Raw genomic sequence first — 19,615 nt, forward strand, 5'->3', positions numbered from 1 at the left:
GATCAAAATCGCCTCCCTAATAATGCTTTAGTCATTGTCCATTCACTTTAAAGGTTGATTTATCATTAGCTACTCCATTGCTCTATAAGGATATACTTTCATCATAGTGAAAGGTCTTCACCAACGAGATCTTAGCTTTCCAAGAAATAATCTCAAATGAGAATTATATAGGAGAACATGTTGGCCAGGCTCAAAACTTCTCTTTATGATTTTCTGGTCATGCCATTGTGGTCATGCCATTGTTTTGTCTTTTCTTTGTAGATTCTTGCACTCTGATAAGCTTCTTGACGAAATTCATCCATCTCATTAAGTTGCAAAAGATATTTTTCTCTAGCTGCTTGAAGATCAAAATTAAGCTTTTTAATTGCCCAATATGCCTTGTGTTCAAACTCCACTAGAAGATGACAAGCTTTTCCAAACACCAATTTATAAGTAGGCATCCTAATGGGAATTTTATATGCAGTTCTATATACCCACAAAACATCATCCAGTTTTTTCGACCAATCTTTTATGGAAGGACAAACAACCTTATCCAAAATTCTTTTATTTTCTTTATTTGAAATTTCAGCTTGGCCACTTGTTTGAGGATGATAAGCAATGGCTATTTTGTGTTTGACTCTATATTTAACCAAGATTGCCTCCAAATTTTTGTTGCAGAAGTGAGATCCTTCATCACTAAATATGGCTTTAGGTGTTCCAAAACGTGTAACGATGTTCCTTTGCAAGAAGTTTATCACTACGTTAGAGTCATTCCTTGGTAATGCAACAGTTTCAACCCATTTAGAGACATAATCAATAACAACCAAGATGTATGCATCATTGAAGGATGAATGAATGGACCTATAAAATCAATTCCCCACATATCAAAAATTTCGACTTTCAAGATGTTGTTGAGAGGCATCTCATGTCTTTTAGATATATTGCCCATTTTTTGACATTTATCACATCTTTCAACAAAATTATGAGCATCTTTGAAAAGAGAAAGCCAGTAAAAACCTGATTGTAGAACCTTTGTAGTAGTTCGTTTCCCCCCATAATGTCATCCATAATCAGATGAATGGCAATGATGAAGAATATTTTCAAATTCTTCTTCAAGAACACATTTTCTAATGATTTGATCCCCAAAATGCTTGTAAAGAAAAGGCTCATCCCACATGTAGTATTTGACATCACGCAAGAATTTGTTCTTTTGTTGAGACTTAAATTCAGGAGGGAAGAGTTTACTCATGAGATAGTTTACAAAATTAGCATACCATGGCAAATTTTTTTTACTTCTCGACATGAAACAATTGCTCATTAGGAAAGGTCTCATTGATCACTATTGAATTCCTAATTTGTTCTCCATTCTCTAATCTAGATAAATGATTTGCCATTTGATTTTTTGTACTTCTTTTATCTCGAATTTCTAAGTCGAATTCTTGAAGCAAAAGTACCCATCTTATCAAGCGTGGTTTTGCATCTTTTTTCTTGATCAGATATTTAATAGTTGTATGGTCAGTGTAGACAATTACTTTAGTACCAACAAGATAAAAGCGAAATTTATCAAAAGCAAAAACAAATGCAAGCAACTCCTTTTCAGTTGTGGTGTAATTTGCTTGAGCCTTATTCAATGTTTTGCTAGCATAATAAATAAGATACAAAATTTTCACTTTTTGTTGCCCTAAAATTGCGTCAACTGCATAATCATTAGCATCACACATTAGTTCAAAATGAATATTCCAATCAGGAACAATGATAATAGGAGCAAAAATTAATCTCTTTTTCAATTCAACAAAAGCATCATGGAAAGCATCATCAAAATTAAAACGAGTATCCTTTTCTAACAAATTACACAGTGATTTAGAAATTTTAGAAAAATCTCTAATGAATTTCCTATAAAATCTAGCATGTCCTAAAAACCTATGAATGCCCTTCACATAGGTGGGAGGTGGAAGTTTTTCAGTTGTTTCAATTTTTACTTTATTTACTTCTAAACCTTTTCGATGGCCTAAGACTATGCCTTCTTGCACTATAAAGCGACAATTTTTCCAATTTAAAACTAAATTAGTTTTTTCACATCTCTTAAGTACTTTAGCAAGATTAAAATGACAATAATCAAAATTATCCCTAAAAACTGAAAAATCATTCATAAATACTTCCAAAAACTTTTCAACCATATCAGAAAAAATTACCATCATACATCTTTGAAAAGTAGTTAGAGCATTACAAAGTACAAAAGACATTCTACGAAAAGTAAAAGTTTCATAAGGACAAGTAAAGGTGGTATTTTCTTGGTCTTAAGGAGCACTGCAATTTGATTATAACCAGAATAACCATCCAAAAAACAATAATAATCCTTACCTGTTAGTTTAACAAGCATTTAATCAATAAAAGGTAGTGGAAAGTGATCTTTTCTAGTGGCTTTGTTCAATTTTCTATAATCCCAACATACTCTCCATCCAATTATAGTTCTAGTGGGAATAAGCTCATTATTTTTATTAAAAATTATAATCATACCTCCTTTTTTAGAGACACAATGAACTAGACTTACCCATGAATTATCAGAAATAAGATAGATAATACCTGCATCAAGCCACTTGATAATTTCTTTCTTTACTACCTATTTCATGATCGGATTCAGCCTTCGTTGATGCTTAATGGTTGCTTTATGATTTTTTTCCAAAAGAATTTTATGCATGCAAATTGATGGACTAATTCCTTTGATATCTGCAATGGTCCATCCAATTGCTCTTTTGAAGTCTTTTAAAACTTGAAGGAGTTTGTTTTCCTATTTATCAAAAAGAGAAGAAGAAATAATTAGTGTAGTATAGAAGAATTTCCCAAAAAAGCATACCTTAAATGATTAGGCAATGATTTGAGCTCAAGTGAAGGAGATTCTTCAATGGAAGGTTTGATTGGTGAAGTCGTAATTGATAATTCCAAAGACTTAAATTGGGATCTTAGGAGACATGAATGGGCATCAAGATGGTTAGCATATTCAAGAACTTTTTCACCAACAATGTCACATAAAGAATTCAAAGAAGTTTCCAGTGGATTTTGATGATTTTCAATAAACACATTATTCATTATGACATCCACCACATTAATTGAGACACATTCATCATGTTCATTGGAAAATTTTAAAGCTCTAAAAATACTAAATGTTACTTGTTGATCTTCAACCCTTAAAGTAAGCTCACCTTTTTCCACATCAATTAAAGCTCAAGTAGTTCTCAAGAATGGTCTCCTAAGAATGATCGGTATTTCACGATCTTCTTCCATATCAAGAATAATAAAATTTACTGGAAAAATAAACTTACCAACTTTTACGAAAATATCTTCCACAATTTCATAAGGATAGGTGATGTATCGATCAGCAAGTTGTAAAGTTACAGAAGTTGGCTTAATCTCTTCCAAACCCAATTTTTTATAAATGGACAATGGCATCAAATTTATACTTGCACCTAAATCACATAATGCTTTAGCAAAACACAGAGTACCAATAGTGCAAGGAATAGTAAAACTACCTTGATCTTTAAGCTTTGGTGGAAGCTTATACTGAATGATGGCATTACACTCTTCAGTAAGTGCAACAGTTTCAAACTCCCCTAATTTCCTCTTTTTAGACAGGATGTCTTTCAAGAATTTATCATATCTTGGCATTTTTTCTATAACTTCAACAAAAGGAATATTAATATGTAATTTTTTAAATGCATAAATAAATCTCTAAAATTATTTGTTAAGTTTTTCTTTCTGAAATCTTTGAGAAAAAGGTGGTGGTGGTGTGGGAGCAGTTTTTAATTGTGATTTTTCTTTTGAATTTTTAACAGATTTTTCAACTACAATTTCTTTTTCAGCATCCTTTTCAATTTCTGTCTCATTAAATTGGATTGAAATTTTAGAATTTAAATCTTTACTACTTACCTTTTTACTTACCTATTTTCCATTGCGAAGATGGATTGTCTTAGAATGTTCCTTACCTTCTTTTCTTATTGGGTTCAATATTACTTGGTAAGGTACCACGAGGTTTAGTATTTAAAGCACTAGCAAGTTGGCCCACTTGTGTCTCAAGATTTCTAATTGAAGCTGCTTGATTTTGAATGGAGGCATCAGTCCTTGTCATAAATGCATCGGTCTTTGTTATGAATGTATCAGTCGTTGTCATGACCTGAATGAACATATCCTCCATTGAAGGCTTTTCTTTGGCATAGGGGCTCTATATGGAAATCCAGAAGAACAGTTTGACTTAGCCACTGATAAAGACCTTTGGTTGTTATTCCATGAAAAATTAGGATGATTCCTCCAATTAGGATTATAAGTGTTGGAATAGGGATTGTTCTGTTGTCTATTTTCAACAAATTGACAAGACTCAGAATAGATGAGACAATTGTCATTAGAATGTGCTTCCCCACAAAATTCACATGTCCTAAAAGAGTTCTAAATAACATTAACACTCAGTTTATCTATTTTTTTTTTGCGAGAAAAGCTAATTGTGTAGAAACAGTGTTTATCACATCTAATTCATGAATTCCAACAATTTTTCTGGTACCCAATCTTTCAGATGGCCATTGATAATTATTGGAAGCTATCTCTTTAAGCAAATCATAAGCCTTATCAATGGATTTACTCATGAGTGCACCTCCAACGACAGCATCAATGGTTGTTCTAAAAGGTCCTAGCAAACCATTATAAAAATTCTGAACTTGCAGCTACTTAGGTAATCCACGGCGAGGACACCTTCTTATCAAATCCTTATACCTCTCCTAAGCCTCATATAGTGTCTCAAAATCAAATTGCATAAAAAAAGTAATATCATTCCTCATCTTTGCTAACTTAGCAGATGGGAAGAATTTTGCTAAGAATTTTTGAGCCAAATCATCCCAAGTATTAATGGAACTAGAAGGAAGCAAATTTAACCAGTTATTTGCTTTATCTCTCAATGAAAAAGGGAAAAACCTCAATCTTATGTCATCATTAGTAACACCATTAGCCTTGAATGTATCACAGATTTTTAGGAAATATACAATATGAGCATTCGGATTATCATTAGGCAAACCCCCAAATTGAGTAGCAGTTTGAATTATCTGAATGATTGATGACTTAATTTCAAAGTTGCTAGCTTGAATAAGGGGTCTTCGGATACTAGAGTGGAGATTTTGTACTCGTGGGACAGCATAATCCCTCAAGGCTTGGTCTTTTCCTCTTGTTGATCAGGCATTGTTTTACTTGGAGTAAAACTTTTTTATTTTTCCTCCGAAGTCTTCGAAAAGTCTTTTCAATTTTTGGATTAAAAGGAACAATTCTCAAATTTCTGGCTTTTCGCATATAACGACCAAAAATACCTAAAAAACTAAAGAAAAGAAAAGTTTGGATTAAAATTAAGAATGCTTGGTATTAATATTAACAAGAAAGAACTAAAAATCAACTTCTTGACAACGGCTTTAAAAACTTGTTGTTTAATTTTCTTCCCAAGCAAGTATACGTATCGTAAAGATAATATAGTGATGAGTAGAGTATCGATCCCACAGAAAATTGAATTAATTCTTACTATTAACTACTAAAATTAACACACCCTAATTTATCTAAATAATTAAAATTAAAATTAAAAATAATAAACTAATAACTAAAACTAATCTAACATATATCAGTAAAATTATTTTATTAACTTCTAGTTATTACCAGACTTAAAATTATGATATCCCTCAATACTTCATCTAATTATTGTTTCTCTCTCTCTCACTCTTAACTTAATTCAATAGATTAAGTTGTTAACTTAGAGTTCTAAATTGTTTACAAGTCTTTGTCTAGTTTTTTTATAAAAATACTTCTCCCAATTAATTTACTATATGTCTATGCAAATTAAATTAAAGAAAAATTCATTAAGTTCGTGCTCTAATTTAGGTTACGTATGGCTTATAGCTGTATGTCTACCCTATATGCAAATCAAATCACCTAATGAACTTAAGTGTATTTGATCATACGTTATTCTATTCAAGATCTACCTAAATTTCCTTCGTCAAGGTTTAACTTAAGTTTCCAATTCAATCTAATTGGTGGCCAATTAATCAGAAGTATTAAGAACAGAATAAAATAAATGACTTAAATCCATCAAACATTAGCAAAAGATAGATAAATAAATGAGACTACATATTGAGTTTAATCATAATCTTAGATAAATGAATTAGTTCCCTATCAAGTCATACATCATCATCAAATAAAATTTAAACATTAAAAATAAAACCAAGAAAATAACAAAATAACAAAAAGATAGAAAAGCCTAAGAATTGTATTCTTGATCTCCAATTCTCCATAAATCCTTCAAATTCTTCTTAGCTTTAATGACTTTGTGCCTTGACTTTCAGCTATCAATGTAATGTTTCATTCTCTCCCTAAAAGTCCTCCAAAAGGTTATTTTTATAGGGCTTTGAAGTTAAGCCAAGTTAGGTGAAAAAAAAGTCAATTCCAATCAGGATTTCCTCATTAGATTACGTAGGCCTCGACCTACTACCTCCAAAGTCATGGCTTGGACCATTTAAATAGTAAAAATCGTAATTGTTCTAGGACTGCTGTAATGCTACAATTTAGACAAGATTTTTGACCATTTTTCATGCCGAACTAGGTGAAATGTAAACATAAAAGTTGTAACTTTTTCTCTTATCTTTCCAATGGTCTAAGAATCATCTCATTTGGTACTCTGTAGAGAAAGTTATGGCTGAAATACCAAAACATATGCAGTATAAGTCTGCACCTTGAAATTGCTCTCCTTCTTTCATCAAATATCTACAAAAGCACAAATAAATCAATAACAATCTATTTTAATCACATTAACACCAAATTAAGAATAAAATTAACTAAGATTAGATTGACTCACCTAAATAAACTAATTTAAAATAATTAAATAAAATCTACTAATTTTTATGAATTACTACAAGAACTAAGCTAAATTACTATCAAAATTAAGTCCAAATAACTCTATATTGGAGAGTTATCAAAATCAATAGCAAGAAAAAAAAATCTATGTTTTACCTTGCTAAACTAGGTGGCTGGTAGTAATTTGGGGTAACACTAGTGGCAACAATGGGATGGATTATGAATGGGTGAGTTAATAAGGTGAGTTACGGTTTAGTAGGAGAGGGCGAGTGAAAATTTAGGGTTTTTGTTAGGGAGAGGGGGGAGACTGGAAAGGGAAACTTGGTTGCTGGTTTAAAAGGGGGTTAATGAAGGGTAAGATAGTCTTGACCCCCTTAAAATAAAAAAAATATACTTGTCGATTTATCAGTTTGTTCGAAGGAGAGGGAGTCCTCCCCAACGACTGAGTTGATTGATCGATGAGGCCGGTAGACACCATCGGCGATTGTTGTTGCAACCGTTGGTTACAATAATCGACAGTTACTCGGTTGCAACTGACCGCTGCCCACTCCTACTAAAACCTATCTCATCTTTTATTGATGTGAGATTCATAACATTTTACCTCACCAATTATTATGCAACACTCTTATTATACTACCTCTCTGATGTGAGATTCATGATATTCTTCTTGACCCAATTATTCAATGCGCTCACTGTATTGTCTTTTTACCCATATCAATAAAGATGGGGGTTTGTCAGAACTTAAACCCAATCTCGTGCTACCTTAAACTCTAAACTCAACTTTCATACGAACTTAAACTCTAAGAGTTTAAGTAAGCCTATAAATCACAGGCCCATGTTCTCAACTCAAAAGATATATCTAATAGGTGATGGAAGACTCATGTTTATATACTCAAAACCTACCCTATCTTTTACTAATGTAGATTTGTAACACTTCTCATGTTCATTATAATTTGTTTATTTAAATATTTTGTGGACATACAAAAAATAATATATATTGTAAACATTCTAATGTATTTTGAACAGATAAAATGAATTAGTAATTTTAAATTAATAAATAACTAAATAACACCCAATAAAGAAAGCTATTTTGCATTGCAAATTATATATATCCAAAATTTTAAATCATTAATAAGATAAAGTTAAGAAAGGTAATTGAAACGTTAATATTTATCCTAATATATATTTCTATACAGTTTTGAGTTTATATTTTGAAGTAATTTAGAAAGGTTTGTATTATATTATACTTAGAAGATGACCCGTGCATTGCCGCGGGTTGTTAAATAGATGAAAGTTATTTGGATAATATAAAAATATATATGAAGTGAATTCGTAAGAAATATTTAGTTTGGTTAAATATAAAATTATATTGAGTGTAGAACTTTGCAATAGATCAAAGTTTTACAATCAGTATAAACAGTACTTTACATATATACTTGTATGCCAACAACAAAACAAAGAATTAAGCATAGAAGAAACTTTGTATACAGTAATGATTGTCAAAGATAAGTCATAGAGAAAGAGATTTACCAATGGAGGAAATAATAGACACAAATAATCATAAAATACTTTGCATCAGACTAGTAGAACAACAACACAATAAAAGATTAAATTTATATTAGTTAAAAAAACAGATTAAGGAATAAACAATCAATAAATACTTGAAACCTACTCTTGAGAAATTTTATCTAAGAAAAACTGCTTAAACTGACTGATATGTTTGAACAATAACTCCAAGAAATTGCTACAATAAAAGCCTACATGAAAATCAACTAACAAATATTTCAATATCTTGGCAGCAACTCCAACGTCAACTACATGATAATCCTAAATAAAAGAAAGAGTACAATGTATTAAGCACACACTTGAGACCTACAAAATATGGTAATAAATATTTGAAAACTTAGACAACGATAAAATCCAAAATAATAGAAAATACAAACATGTTAAACACTTAATATTTAAATATCTTATCATTAAAACTGATGAATATAAAGTTATGCTAAACAGGCAACAGAATAGAGTACTAAAAAAAACAAAGGTTCCATTATCAGTTGAAGAACAATAAAAGCATGACAGACGAACTAACTTGAACCAAATAAGGAAAATATTCCTACAATAATTTAAAGAATTTCTGCAGGTTATATGTTGTAAGCTTAAATGTGACATCTAAAAAGAGGCAGCAAAACATAGAATAGAGTCGAACTATTAAAGGAAAAAACTAGCCATTAATAATCAATCAATAACATAAAAGAATAATAACAAAAAAATACACACTTTGCAAACTGATGGAATACCAAAAAACCAAAAAGCACAACCTGGACAAAGCAAAACTAGGGAAGAGTATTCGAGAAGCCAAACGTTTCTCTTACAAACAAAAAACAATATAATTATAATATATCTATATTAGAGAAGAAAATGACAAGAGAAATGCAAGGATCGGAAAATACTCTCACAAACTCAAATAACCGATCAATAGCACTTCCTGTGTTCAAATAAGAATTAGACAAAAAAGTCAAGGCAATTGACAATTAACATGATCGAATAACAAAGGACAGGTCTCTATATATTTTCTCTTTTTTCTTTCCATTCGTCAAAATGACACAGTTTTGAAAGCCTAACAAAAACCTAACAATCAAACTCAACTGATCGGCTTCTCCTACCAACCATCACAATCAACGAAAAATAATTGACCTACCTTCCCTTCCCCATAGTCCAACCAAAAACAACTGATGAACCTTAAAACAACAAACCGAATGCTTATTCAATCATTCATTCCTTAATTCCATTCCCTTTCCCTTCTCCCCTTTCCCCTAGTTAAGCTTTTCTAGTGTTGGCTCTTTTCATTCCTTGCTTTTCCACTTTTCTTCTCTTCCCTATTCTTTTTGTCAGTAGCTTCCCACTGTCGATAGCTTGCCATTGTTTTTGTCCTCTGTTTCCACACAAATGGAGTAAAAAAAAAAAAAAAACCTAAAATGATCCACTCAGAATAGCGTCATTTTCACCTAATGAGACAAAAAAAATATAAATAGTGCAAAGATCAAAACGATGTCGTTTTGATGGAATGAAACAAAAAAAAAAATGACAGACCATCTAATTGACTGGCACTTGTCATTCAATTAGGCAGGCAATTAAAGGCAATTGAAACGGTACTACCGAATTCTACTTTTATTTATAGTATAGATATTGACTATGGTAACTTATATACTTTTAGGTATTTTTATATATAAAAATTCGATCTTCTATTTGAATTTGGTAAAATTGGAAAATTTTAGAGATTTCCCTCTGTCAAAAGGATAAATTATATATATACACACTAATGGTATTTTTTTAGTGATATTTTCTAATGGTACTTTATTATCAATTTAATGGTATTTTTTACTTAAATTGAATAGAAATGCAAGGCTTGAAAATAAAAAAAAGGATCAAGATCCATATTTTGCAAATTTAAGTTCATTTAATCAAAAGAATCAAATGGAGACAAACAAAGTAAGATAATGGAGCCCTCCATTCCAAATTAAATACCCACTTTAAATTTTATGGGCCACATTTAACCAAATTTGACCATCGTGAAATTAAAATTTTAAAAAGTAAAATTTATAAATTTTGAATTTAGCATTTTTCAAAACTTTTTTTGGTAATTACAAATAAAATTATGATAAATAACCATCAAATTTATTTTTATTTGATAAAAAATGAAAAATGAATATTCAATTTGAAACAAAAAGAATCAAGGAACAATATTTAGTACTTCAAAAAATTAGATGTGATGGGGGAAGTATATTTTTTTAAATCAAATTAATAAAATTTGATTAATCCATTAATCTAGTTATTAGCATGATAAAAAAGTTAATAATATAAAATTATTAAAAAAATGAGCTCGAATGACCATTCTATTCAACGTTTTGTACTATTAAAATAATTTAAAGAAAATAATTGTTTCCAGTTGGGTGTAGCAAATACAAAAGTGCCGCGTGCGTCCAAAAAATAAAAAAAAAAAAATACACCTGCAGTGGTGACAGGACACAAAAATCTAGCTTAAATGCCTGCTTACGTAGCCACAAGCTATCCTCCCCAACAAACTCCTCACTCCCAATCACATCACGACACGTAAAGAAAACCCAAAACAATTCCACGTGTCGTTCTTTTATTAGTCCTTAACTTTCCTTTCAACCGTTGCAGTAACTATATCAAAACCACTTCTAAGTCCAACCGATCCAGTGACTTTTTCTGTCTTTGTCTCTTTATTTCCAGTTCGGATACTATAGTCGGCGACGAAAGGAAAGATCGGACGACTCGTCGGAAATCCAGTACCGTTGAAAAAGACTCGAAGATGAAGATTTTTGTGAAGACCTTGAAAGGGACTCACTTCGAGATCGAAGTAAAACCCGAAGATACGGTAAACAAAGCCCCATAATTCAACTTAAATAATAATCTCCGTTGTTACTAAGAATTATGATTTTTTATTCAATTTTAGTTGAAAGTAAATTAGGTTTGGCTTGATTACGGTTAAAATTTGCGATTAGGCTGAGAATTGTTTATGTAATTAGGGTTTTTGGAGGTCTAAGACTTTACTTGAGTTTACAGCGTCTAAAGTATTTTTTCGTGATGCACTTGTTTCGTTCTTAGATTTTGTAATGTTTACTAGTATTTTGATGAACCTTTATTGTCTCCACGGCTCGGTAAGGGTACCTGAATTGGGCTTGCTGTTCAAAATGCCTTATTTATTTTATCTTGTAATGTAGGTAATTTGCAACATCTATGCATGATCCGGATGCCACATAACTAAGTATGTTAACTTAGGTGTCATTTGATTGTTGCTTAACTGCTGGAACCAAAAAACAAAAGCATACGGGGATACAAAACCAAATAATCTGTTAAACAATCAAACATAATTAAAATTTGGAAACAGCTATACCAGAATCTGTTTTGCATTTTGGTCATTTATTCATTTTTGAGCAATTATGATTTTACTTCCTGCCATCTGGTTTTGCATTTGTAGCAACTCTTTAGGAAAGAAAAATCAAATAGAAAAAAGCAAGTAGGAAAGAAATAATTAAATGGAGCCTTAATTACTGAATGTTGATTCCTTTATTTATAGTTAAATAAACACATTCAAAGCATATAAATCTGCTCCTGGAGCTTTTAAGCTCTGCTACATGTGTATGAGATACTAATCCTATACTTAATAGTCTACCTCTGATAAGGGGATATGTTATGCACTTAGTGTAATTTTTCAAGAAAAACAACTGTTTGTAATTAACTGGTAATAAGTTGTAGATCATGGTTGTTGCACTTTGAAAATTTCATGAGATATCTTGTTAATATGTGCATTCAGGTTAGCAATTTTTGTAACTGTTAGGTGTGTATCATCTATGACATTAAAAAGGTTATCATGGATGCATGACTTAAAAATTCCAACCTTCCATTAATAAATTTCCTTTTACAGGTTGCTGATGTCAAGAAAAATATAGATACAGCACAGGGTCCTGATATTTACCCTGCTGCACAGCAAATGCTTATTCATCAGGGGAAGGTTCTTAAGGATAACACTACTCTTGATGACAACAAAGTAGCTGAAAACAGTTTCATTGTCATAATGTTAACCAAGGTGAGTCACTTGTTATTATGAGTTATACTGTTCAGTAATTGGCTGTAGTATAAAGAAAAAATCTACATTTCTTCTCTTGAAGCTATTTATAACAATATTTGTTTTTCCTTTTGACAACTTGGAATGAACTTTAAATGAGGTAAATAAAAAGTTTGGCTTTCCATCCGTGCATAATGATCTATACTATTATATAATTGGTGTGCCTTAGTTGGTATTACATCAATTTAGTCTCTTTTGAGCAATTCAATTGACTCCCAAAGTTATGCATTGAGATCACACGCGCAACTTCAAATGTTTAACCCAATATGGATGAAGGGCATAATTATCGCTGTATTGAACTTTCTAATTTAGGACAAGATTATGCTTATTGAAGGACAAAATTATCTTGAGATTTATTTTCTTAATATTTTGCATTTTTATTGGTTTTATTTATAATTCTTAGTATTTAGGGAATTATTAGGGCATTTAAGGTTATATTTGGTAGTTTGTTATATTAGTGTTTATTGTGTAGCCTATTATAGCTATATTTGGATTGTGAATTATTGAGATTTTTAGTAATCAGTATGATGTTTCTCCTCTTGATTCTATCTCTTATTTCTCCACTCTCCGCTATCTGTTGCTAAGTTTCTTTTGTTCTCCCCCTTTCTTTTGTTTTCTCTATGATTTGTATTTTTCCGCCCATGTTTTGTGTTACTCTCCTATATCATTTTCCTGGCATTATAGGCTATGTCTTCATATAAATAACTTTTCTTCAACATTAAGTCATAAGCTGTTCCTTGGTAGTGTAAACAAGATGTTTTTTTCTCTCTTCGTTTTCTTTTCCTTTATTTCAGTATAAGTTTGAATTACAAAATCCTAATATAAAAATTGATAGTTTTATGAGTTTATAATATTTTGTTATACATATCTTATCTAAGAATCAAATAAGGTTACTGTATGTGACTTAGTTATGGGTTCAAGTTGAGGAACAATATCTTTGCAAAGCAGTGTCCAACCCTCTTCACCCTCGGAGTATAGGAGTATCACACTCTAGGCCACCCTTTACATGTATATGGTATGTGAGTTGGCTGGTGTCTGTAAATAACGATAATGTATAAACCAGTGGTAATAATGTTGCTAGATAATAGGCTCTCAAATGCTTTTGTAGTTTCTACATTTATTTACGTAGGTACCACATAAGCTGTTAAGAATATTAGAGTTCTTTCTAATGCATGCATGGTTAATTATTGTAGAATAAGGTTTCATCAAGTGGGGCCTCAACTGCATCTACCACATCTGCACCTACAAGTCAGGTAAATTAATTTGTCTGTTTCTGTTTAATTTCTTTTTTCAGTGTTAGCATCAGCACCGTGCTAAGCATCCTGCCCACTTGCCTCCAAATTTTATTGGATATGCATGTTCCATAAAATCCTAACACAAAATAATTTTCTCTTGTATGGATTTATAATGTTTTGACACATGTATATTTTGTGTGTGACGTGATGGAGGTTGTTCATTGGTGATGAGTTCAAGTTGCACAAAGAGTACCTTTGTATGGCAGTGGTAATAATGTTGCAAGATAATATGCTCTCAAATGTTTTGTAGTTTGTACATTTATTTATCTAGTTACCAGATAAGGTGTTAAACATATTAGAGTTCCTACTGATGCATGCATGGTTAATTATTCTAGAAAAAGGTTTCATCAAGTGGGGCCTCAACTGCGTCTGCCACACCTACACCTGCAAGTCAGGTAAATTATTATGTCTATATCTGTGCTACCTTTTAATTGTGTTAGCATTAGCACTGTGCCAAGCATCCTTGCCACCTGCCTCCAAAATTTATTGGATATGCATGTTTCATAAAATCCTAACACAAAATAATTTATCTTGTATGATGTTGTAATTTTTTGACGCGTATATTTTTGTGTGTGATGAGATGGAGGTTGTTCATTGTTACTTGCAGTCAATGAGTTCAAGTCGCACAAACAATCTCTTTGTATAGCAGTGGCTGAGGCATGTTGTGGACTAGGCTGCCCTTACGCATATGTTGTCTGTGGGTTGACTAGTGTTAATATAGTGATACATGATAAACTGATGGTAATTAGCACATTGTAGCAAGATAAGCAGTTCTCAAATGCATGTGCAATTGGTGCATTTAATTATCAAATTACTATGCAGGGTGTTAATCATATTAGAAACGTTTACTAATGCATGCATGGTGGAACTGTTGTAGAATAAGGTTTCATCGAGTGAGGCCTCAACTACATCAGCCACACCGGCGCCTACAAGTCAGGTAAATGGAATATTTCTATCTATGTTGTCTGGTAAGTTGCTTTTACAAGTGTCAAAATCGGCACCATGCTCAACATTTTCTACCACCCCTCCACCCTCTGTGCCTAATTTTATTGGATTTGCATTTTCGTTTTTTCTTAGGTTGTGTTTGGATAAAGAGTTTAAAGTTAGTTGGGAAATGTTAGAGATGAAGATTACATTTTTAGTTAATCTGAATATCCTAACTTATAAAATTTCATGGTTTTGGTAGTTGAATTTTGTGAAAGAAAAGAAATTGAGATCACATATTTTGGATTAAGAAATTATAAAATTAAAAATGGATGACAGATTATGAGAAAGAAAGATAGGGAAATAGAAAAAATTTGAATGTCTATTGTTGGTATAATTAGTTTCTATGGTTATCTTAATCTGTGTCTAGTAAGAGTTTTAAAAGTTTTTATTAAACAAAAAAAGAGTTTTAAAAGTTACTTCTACGTAGACTGACTTTTGAGGTAGACATTCTAAAGAGCCTGTTTGGCTTGTTTTTTTTTAGCTTAAAAGCTATTATGAAGCTCTTATAAAAAATAATAGCTTTTAAAATTAAGCTAAATCTGTTTGATAAACTTACTTTAATAAGTTCTTTTTTATAAATAAGTTGTTTGACAAAATAGTTTATATAAGTTCTAATTTGATTAAAATTACTATAAAAGGTATTTAATAAATAATTTTCAATTAATCACAAATTCCTTTGTTCATAATGAAAAAAAGTTAATTTTATTTTTTTATTTATAAAAAGTATAAAAAGTATTTTTTATATAACATAAAATTTATAATTAATAATAAATCATATAAAAATGAAAACAGATAATGTTGGAATTATTTTTAATAGATGAGGACATTTTTGAAACGAAAAGAAAAATTCTCCTAAAAAAGAGGCGTGTTTTTACAAAAAAAGGAGAGAAAGCTCATCTCTGGAGCCTTTTCGAAAGCTCTTTTTTTCAAAATTTTATTCTTTAAATAGAAAGCTGCTTATTTTTTTAAGTGCTTCTCTAAATTTTTGTTTGGCCTGGCTTTTGCTTTTAAGAGGTGGATAAACTGAAAAAAAGCAAGGCTAAACAAGCACTTTGTATTCTGGCTTTTCTTTTTATGTTTTAGAAAAATTACTTTCCACCCACTCTAGCATAGAATTTTTAAAAAATATAATCTAAAAATTCTTGTCTCAACTTAAATTCTTGCTAGATTTATTACATCCAAACACTGTCTTCTGGGAAAAAAATTTATCTGTTTTGGTTGCTTTTGCCTGGCATACTTTATTTTCAATTTCCATTTAATTTTCTTTTTGCTTGCCATAGTGATTTTCCAACTTGTCATTTGTATTTCATCCTATAGAGCTGCTTGCATATGTAGGTCGAATCTGCAGCCCCTGCAGAAACACAACCATCAACAACACCTGAGGCCCCTGCTCCAATAGTGGCAGTGTGAGTTTGAACTTATCTCCTTTTCTTTTTCATTTTTTTAAAATTATTATCTTTGTATTTTGTCTTTTATTTTATGTGATGCACATTTTGACTGTTATTTCATTTTGGTTTATTTTATTTAAATTGTACAGTCCAGAATCTGTTCCTGAACCTGCTGTCACTCAAGCTGCTCCTGCTTCTGAGTAAAGTTTTCTCTTTGCTATTTCTTTATTCTCATTCCCATTCCTGAGTATAAATATAGTTTATTGACTATCAAAAGGTGTCTTATTGAGACTGTTCCTTCTTGTCTAGTGACTAATCATGTAAATATGGTGTCATTTAAGTTTTTCTATATGATCATTTTGAGCTTGGTCAAGCTGATGTTTCTAGCTTGCTCATACCTTTTTTTGCTTATCTTGATGCAGTTCTCAAATGGATGTTTATAGCCAAGCGGCATCAAATCTTGTTGCTGGAAATAATATAGAGGCTATAATACAACAAATCCTTGACATGGGTGGAGGAAGTTGGGATAGGGATACCGTTGTACGTGCTTTACGAGCTGCATATAACAATCCTGAAAGAGCTGTTGAATATCTATATTCTGTAAGTATTTATGCTGGCTACCTAATATATTGATTGTTCATGCAGATCTCTTTCTAGCTTTGTGCTATTATGTGTAGCTAGTCATTGCTATGTTGGGACTTGGGACCTAAATGCCCAACGCTGCTGTTAGGCCTTGTCAATGCCATGCTGTGTATGTTCCTTCATTAGCCTTTTCCATTTCAGTGTTTAACCACATTGGAAGTAGCGGTGAAGCTAAATGCATGATTTTCTCATATGAAATATTTCTGATGAAGAAAATCAAGAATATGACATGTTTGTGGTTTATTTCTTTTTAATTTTTCTATCCCTGGATGGATTTATGTTGTTTGTAAAGTGTTTTTCAGTTATATTCTGCCAGTGTAACACATAAAACAATGCATGTCAGGGTATTCCTGCACAAGCTGCTGTTCCAGCCGTTGCTCGAGCTCCTGCTGCTGGGCAAGCAGCAAACCCTCCAGCCCAGGCTCAACAACCTGCAGCACCTACTTCTGGTCCTAATGCTAACCCCCTAGATCTCTTTCCACAGGTAATTACTTAACTTTTGAACTTTCACATGGAATTTGGCACTGAATTTTGCTGTTCTGGAACCAGGGCCTTCCAAACACAGGTTCAAATGCTGGTGCAGGTACCTTGGATTTTTTGCGCAACAGCCAACAGGTATTTGCAGATGTTCTCCTTGCTTGCCAGTTTATTGTTTATTTAAAACTTTTGTTAAAGCTTCTAAGCTTTTCCCGGCATTCTTTTAGTTCCAAGCCTTGCGAGCTATGGTCCAAGCAAACCCACAAATCTTGCAGGTAAATATATTAAGTCAATTACAATCTTCTTTTCACTGGTTTTTTTTTTTTTTTTTTTATATTTAGTCACTTATCTTATTTCTGAATGCTCATGATATTTATTTGTTTACTTTTATACTTCAGCCTATGCTTCAGGAGCTAGGAAAGCAAAATCCACACTTGATGCGTCTCATTCAAGAGCATCAGGCTGACTTCTTACGCTTGATAAATGAACCTGTTGAAGGAGAGGGGTGCGGTGAATCTGCTTTTTTGTTGCTTTACTCTGTTTTGATGGATAAGTAAAGAACATGATGATCATATGCATGTTGATCTCAGGAACCTACTTGGTCAGTTGGCTGCAGCTATGCCACAGGCTGTGACTGTCACCCCTGAGGAACGGGAGGCAATTGAAAGAGTAAGCATTTCTTGTCTAATTTGATATTTCTAATTCTCTTTTATTTTAAAATCTGGTTCACCATTTTATAGGTTAAATAGTTCTACGGGTATAGTAATTTGGGGCCCAAAAGGAAAATATAACTTTCTGGTGCAAAGGAATCACCATGCTGCTGGCATTTTTGATTGTGCCATTCAATCTGGGATGAAGCAGCATTATCACCAAAGTTGAAATAAGCACTAGTGTGGACTTTTTTCCTCTCCATCTTTGTTTATTGTCATCAAATGGCCTTGCGTTATTTTTTTCACTAGCGTTTTTGGAGCCATCATTGGTCCTTCTATGTTAATTATTGAATGATAGCATTCTCTCCCTTTTTTCAACGATTTCTAATCCTCGGTCTCTCTTTTTTTCTAGGCAGCAGAGGTTCTACTATGTGTCACCTTGAATGCTTCTTAATTTCTGCATTTAACTTTGGTATTTTTGCAGCTCGAAGCAATGGGTTTTGATCGAAACATAGTGTTGGAGGTATTCTTTGCATGCAACAAGAATGAGGAGCTTGCAGCCAACTATCTTTTGGATCACATGCATGAGTTTGAGGAGTAACTGACATGGGCCTTTTCTCATTCCTCTTGCTTCCTCATTTTCTTTCTCCTGTCTGGCCTTTTCCATGTTGGGTGAAGTTGTTTTTATTATTAACAATACCTGTCATGTGGAGTCTTTGGATCAGACAGTTAAGTTATTCATGTCCCCATTTATAGTGTTTTTTGTGTTCTTTGTTATAAATATTCATTGCTATATTATACGTAATTCTGTCAAAACATGTGCTTTATTATGTCACATATTTCTGTACCTTCCTCATATAAGTTTTCTGTACAATTGTGGTGATATATATCATGGAATGTAGCATGGGGGGCGTTTCAGTTTATCTGGTGTAAAAACTTGAGGTAGTTTAACTGAATTCCGAGTTCTTCCTAAAGTTTTTCTATATCACTTGTTTGCTATTTGCTAGGATTTGATGGGTTCATGTACATGTTCCTGGATTTGATCTTTTAGATTTGATTGGCCTACTTCAAAATTGGTTCTACATCCCTATATTAGCATATGGGTGCACTAGCTATATTTTATGATTAGCCCTGTGGGGAGAGGAAAAAGGTAACTGGGATGAGAGGTATTTGCCTAGGGAAGAGAATGAAACCTAATGTGAAAAGATTGTCAGAATGATAACATTTTAGGAAGGTGTTTTGAGGAAAGGTTTTCGCTTTAATCTACAATTAGCACTTTGTCACATGTTAGTTTAAATAAGGAAATTAATTTGAATGAAATACATGTGGTTGTGGAGCTTGGTAAATGTTTCTGTCTCCTAACTTGGTTGTGTAGTAAGGTTCAAATTCGTGACAACTTTTTGTTCCCCCAAAGAATGGATGTTTTTCTTTATATATATATATATATATATATATATGTTAAAAAGGAAGAAGGAAAATTGGACATGCTTAGTTTGTAAGTCCTTTACTGTGAAATATTAATTTTTTTTATATATAATTTTGTCAGACATGCTGAAATAATCATAAATGCTAAAGCATATAAAAAACTCAGAAAAGGAAAATGATATAAGGATGTCTGTTGGGATATTGTTAAGGAAATATGATATTTTGGTCCAATCTGCCCTATGCCTTGTGTCT

The 19,615-nt window shown here is 32.0% G+C and overlaps 1 protein-coding gene and 1 non-coding gene across 2 annotated transcripts; both read left to right on the forward strand.

The window, feature by feature from the left end:
- The first annotated feature begins 4,698 nt into the window (after nucleotides 1–4,698).
- On the forward strand, nucleotides 4,699–4,805 carry LOC148763259 (small nucleolar RNA R71). The gene has a single exon (XR_016026125.1). It is a non-coding gene; the product is annotated as a small nucleolar RNA R71 (small nucleolar RNA).
- Nucleotides 4,806–11,067: 6,262 nt separating this feature from the next.
- RAD23D (Rad23 UV excision repair protein family) lies at nucleotides 11,068–18,912 on the forward strand. The gene is made up of 14 exons (XM_018120250.2): nucleotides 11,068–11,248; nucleotides 12,299–12,460; nucleotides 13,693–13,752; nucleotides 14,130–14,189; nucleotides 14,672–14,731; nucleotides 16,117–16,187; nucleotides 16,319–16,369; nucleotides 16,592–16,769; nucleotides 17,155–17,295; nucleotides 17,361–17,426; nucleotides 17,516–17,563; nucleotides 17,687–17,793; nucleotides 17,879–17,957; nucleotides 18,423–18,912. Exons 1-14 carry the CDS (start codon nucleotides 11,183–11,185, stop codon nucleotides 18,537–18,539), a joined length of 1,266 nt encoding a protein of 421 aa, XP_017975739.2. The 5' UTR covers nucleotides 11,068–11,182; the 3' UTR covers nucleotides 18,540–18,912.
- The last annotated feature ends 703 nt before the right edge of the window (nucleotides 18,913–19,615 follow it).

Source organism: Theobroma cacao, chromosome 4 (assembly GCF_053813885.1).
Source record: "Theobroma cacao isolate CCN51 chromosome 4, ASM5381388v1, whole genome shotgun sequence".
NCBI classification, from domain to species: Eukaryota; Viridiplantae; Streptophyta; class Magnoliopsida; order Malvales; family Malvaceae; genus Theobroma; species Theobroma cacao.

What these genes read in the sequence shown, in the direction of transcription:
- RAD23D (XM_018120250.2), top strand. Translation starts at nt 11,183, where the DNA reads ATGAAGATTTTTGTGAAGACCTTGAAAGGGACTCACTTCGAGATCGAA. An exon ending in CTGTTGAATATCTATATTCT is followed by an intron (nt 16,770 to 17,154) that starts GTAAGTATTTAT and finishes AATGCATGTCAG; the next exon opens with GGTATTCCTGCACAAGCTGC. An exon ending in GAACCTGTTGAAGGAGAGGG is followed by an intron (nt 17,794 to 17,878) that starts GTGCGGTGAATC and finishes TGTTGATCTCAG; the next exon opens with GAACCTACTTGGTCAGTTGG.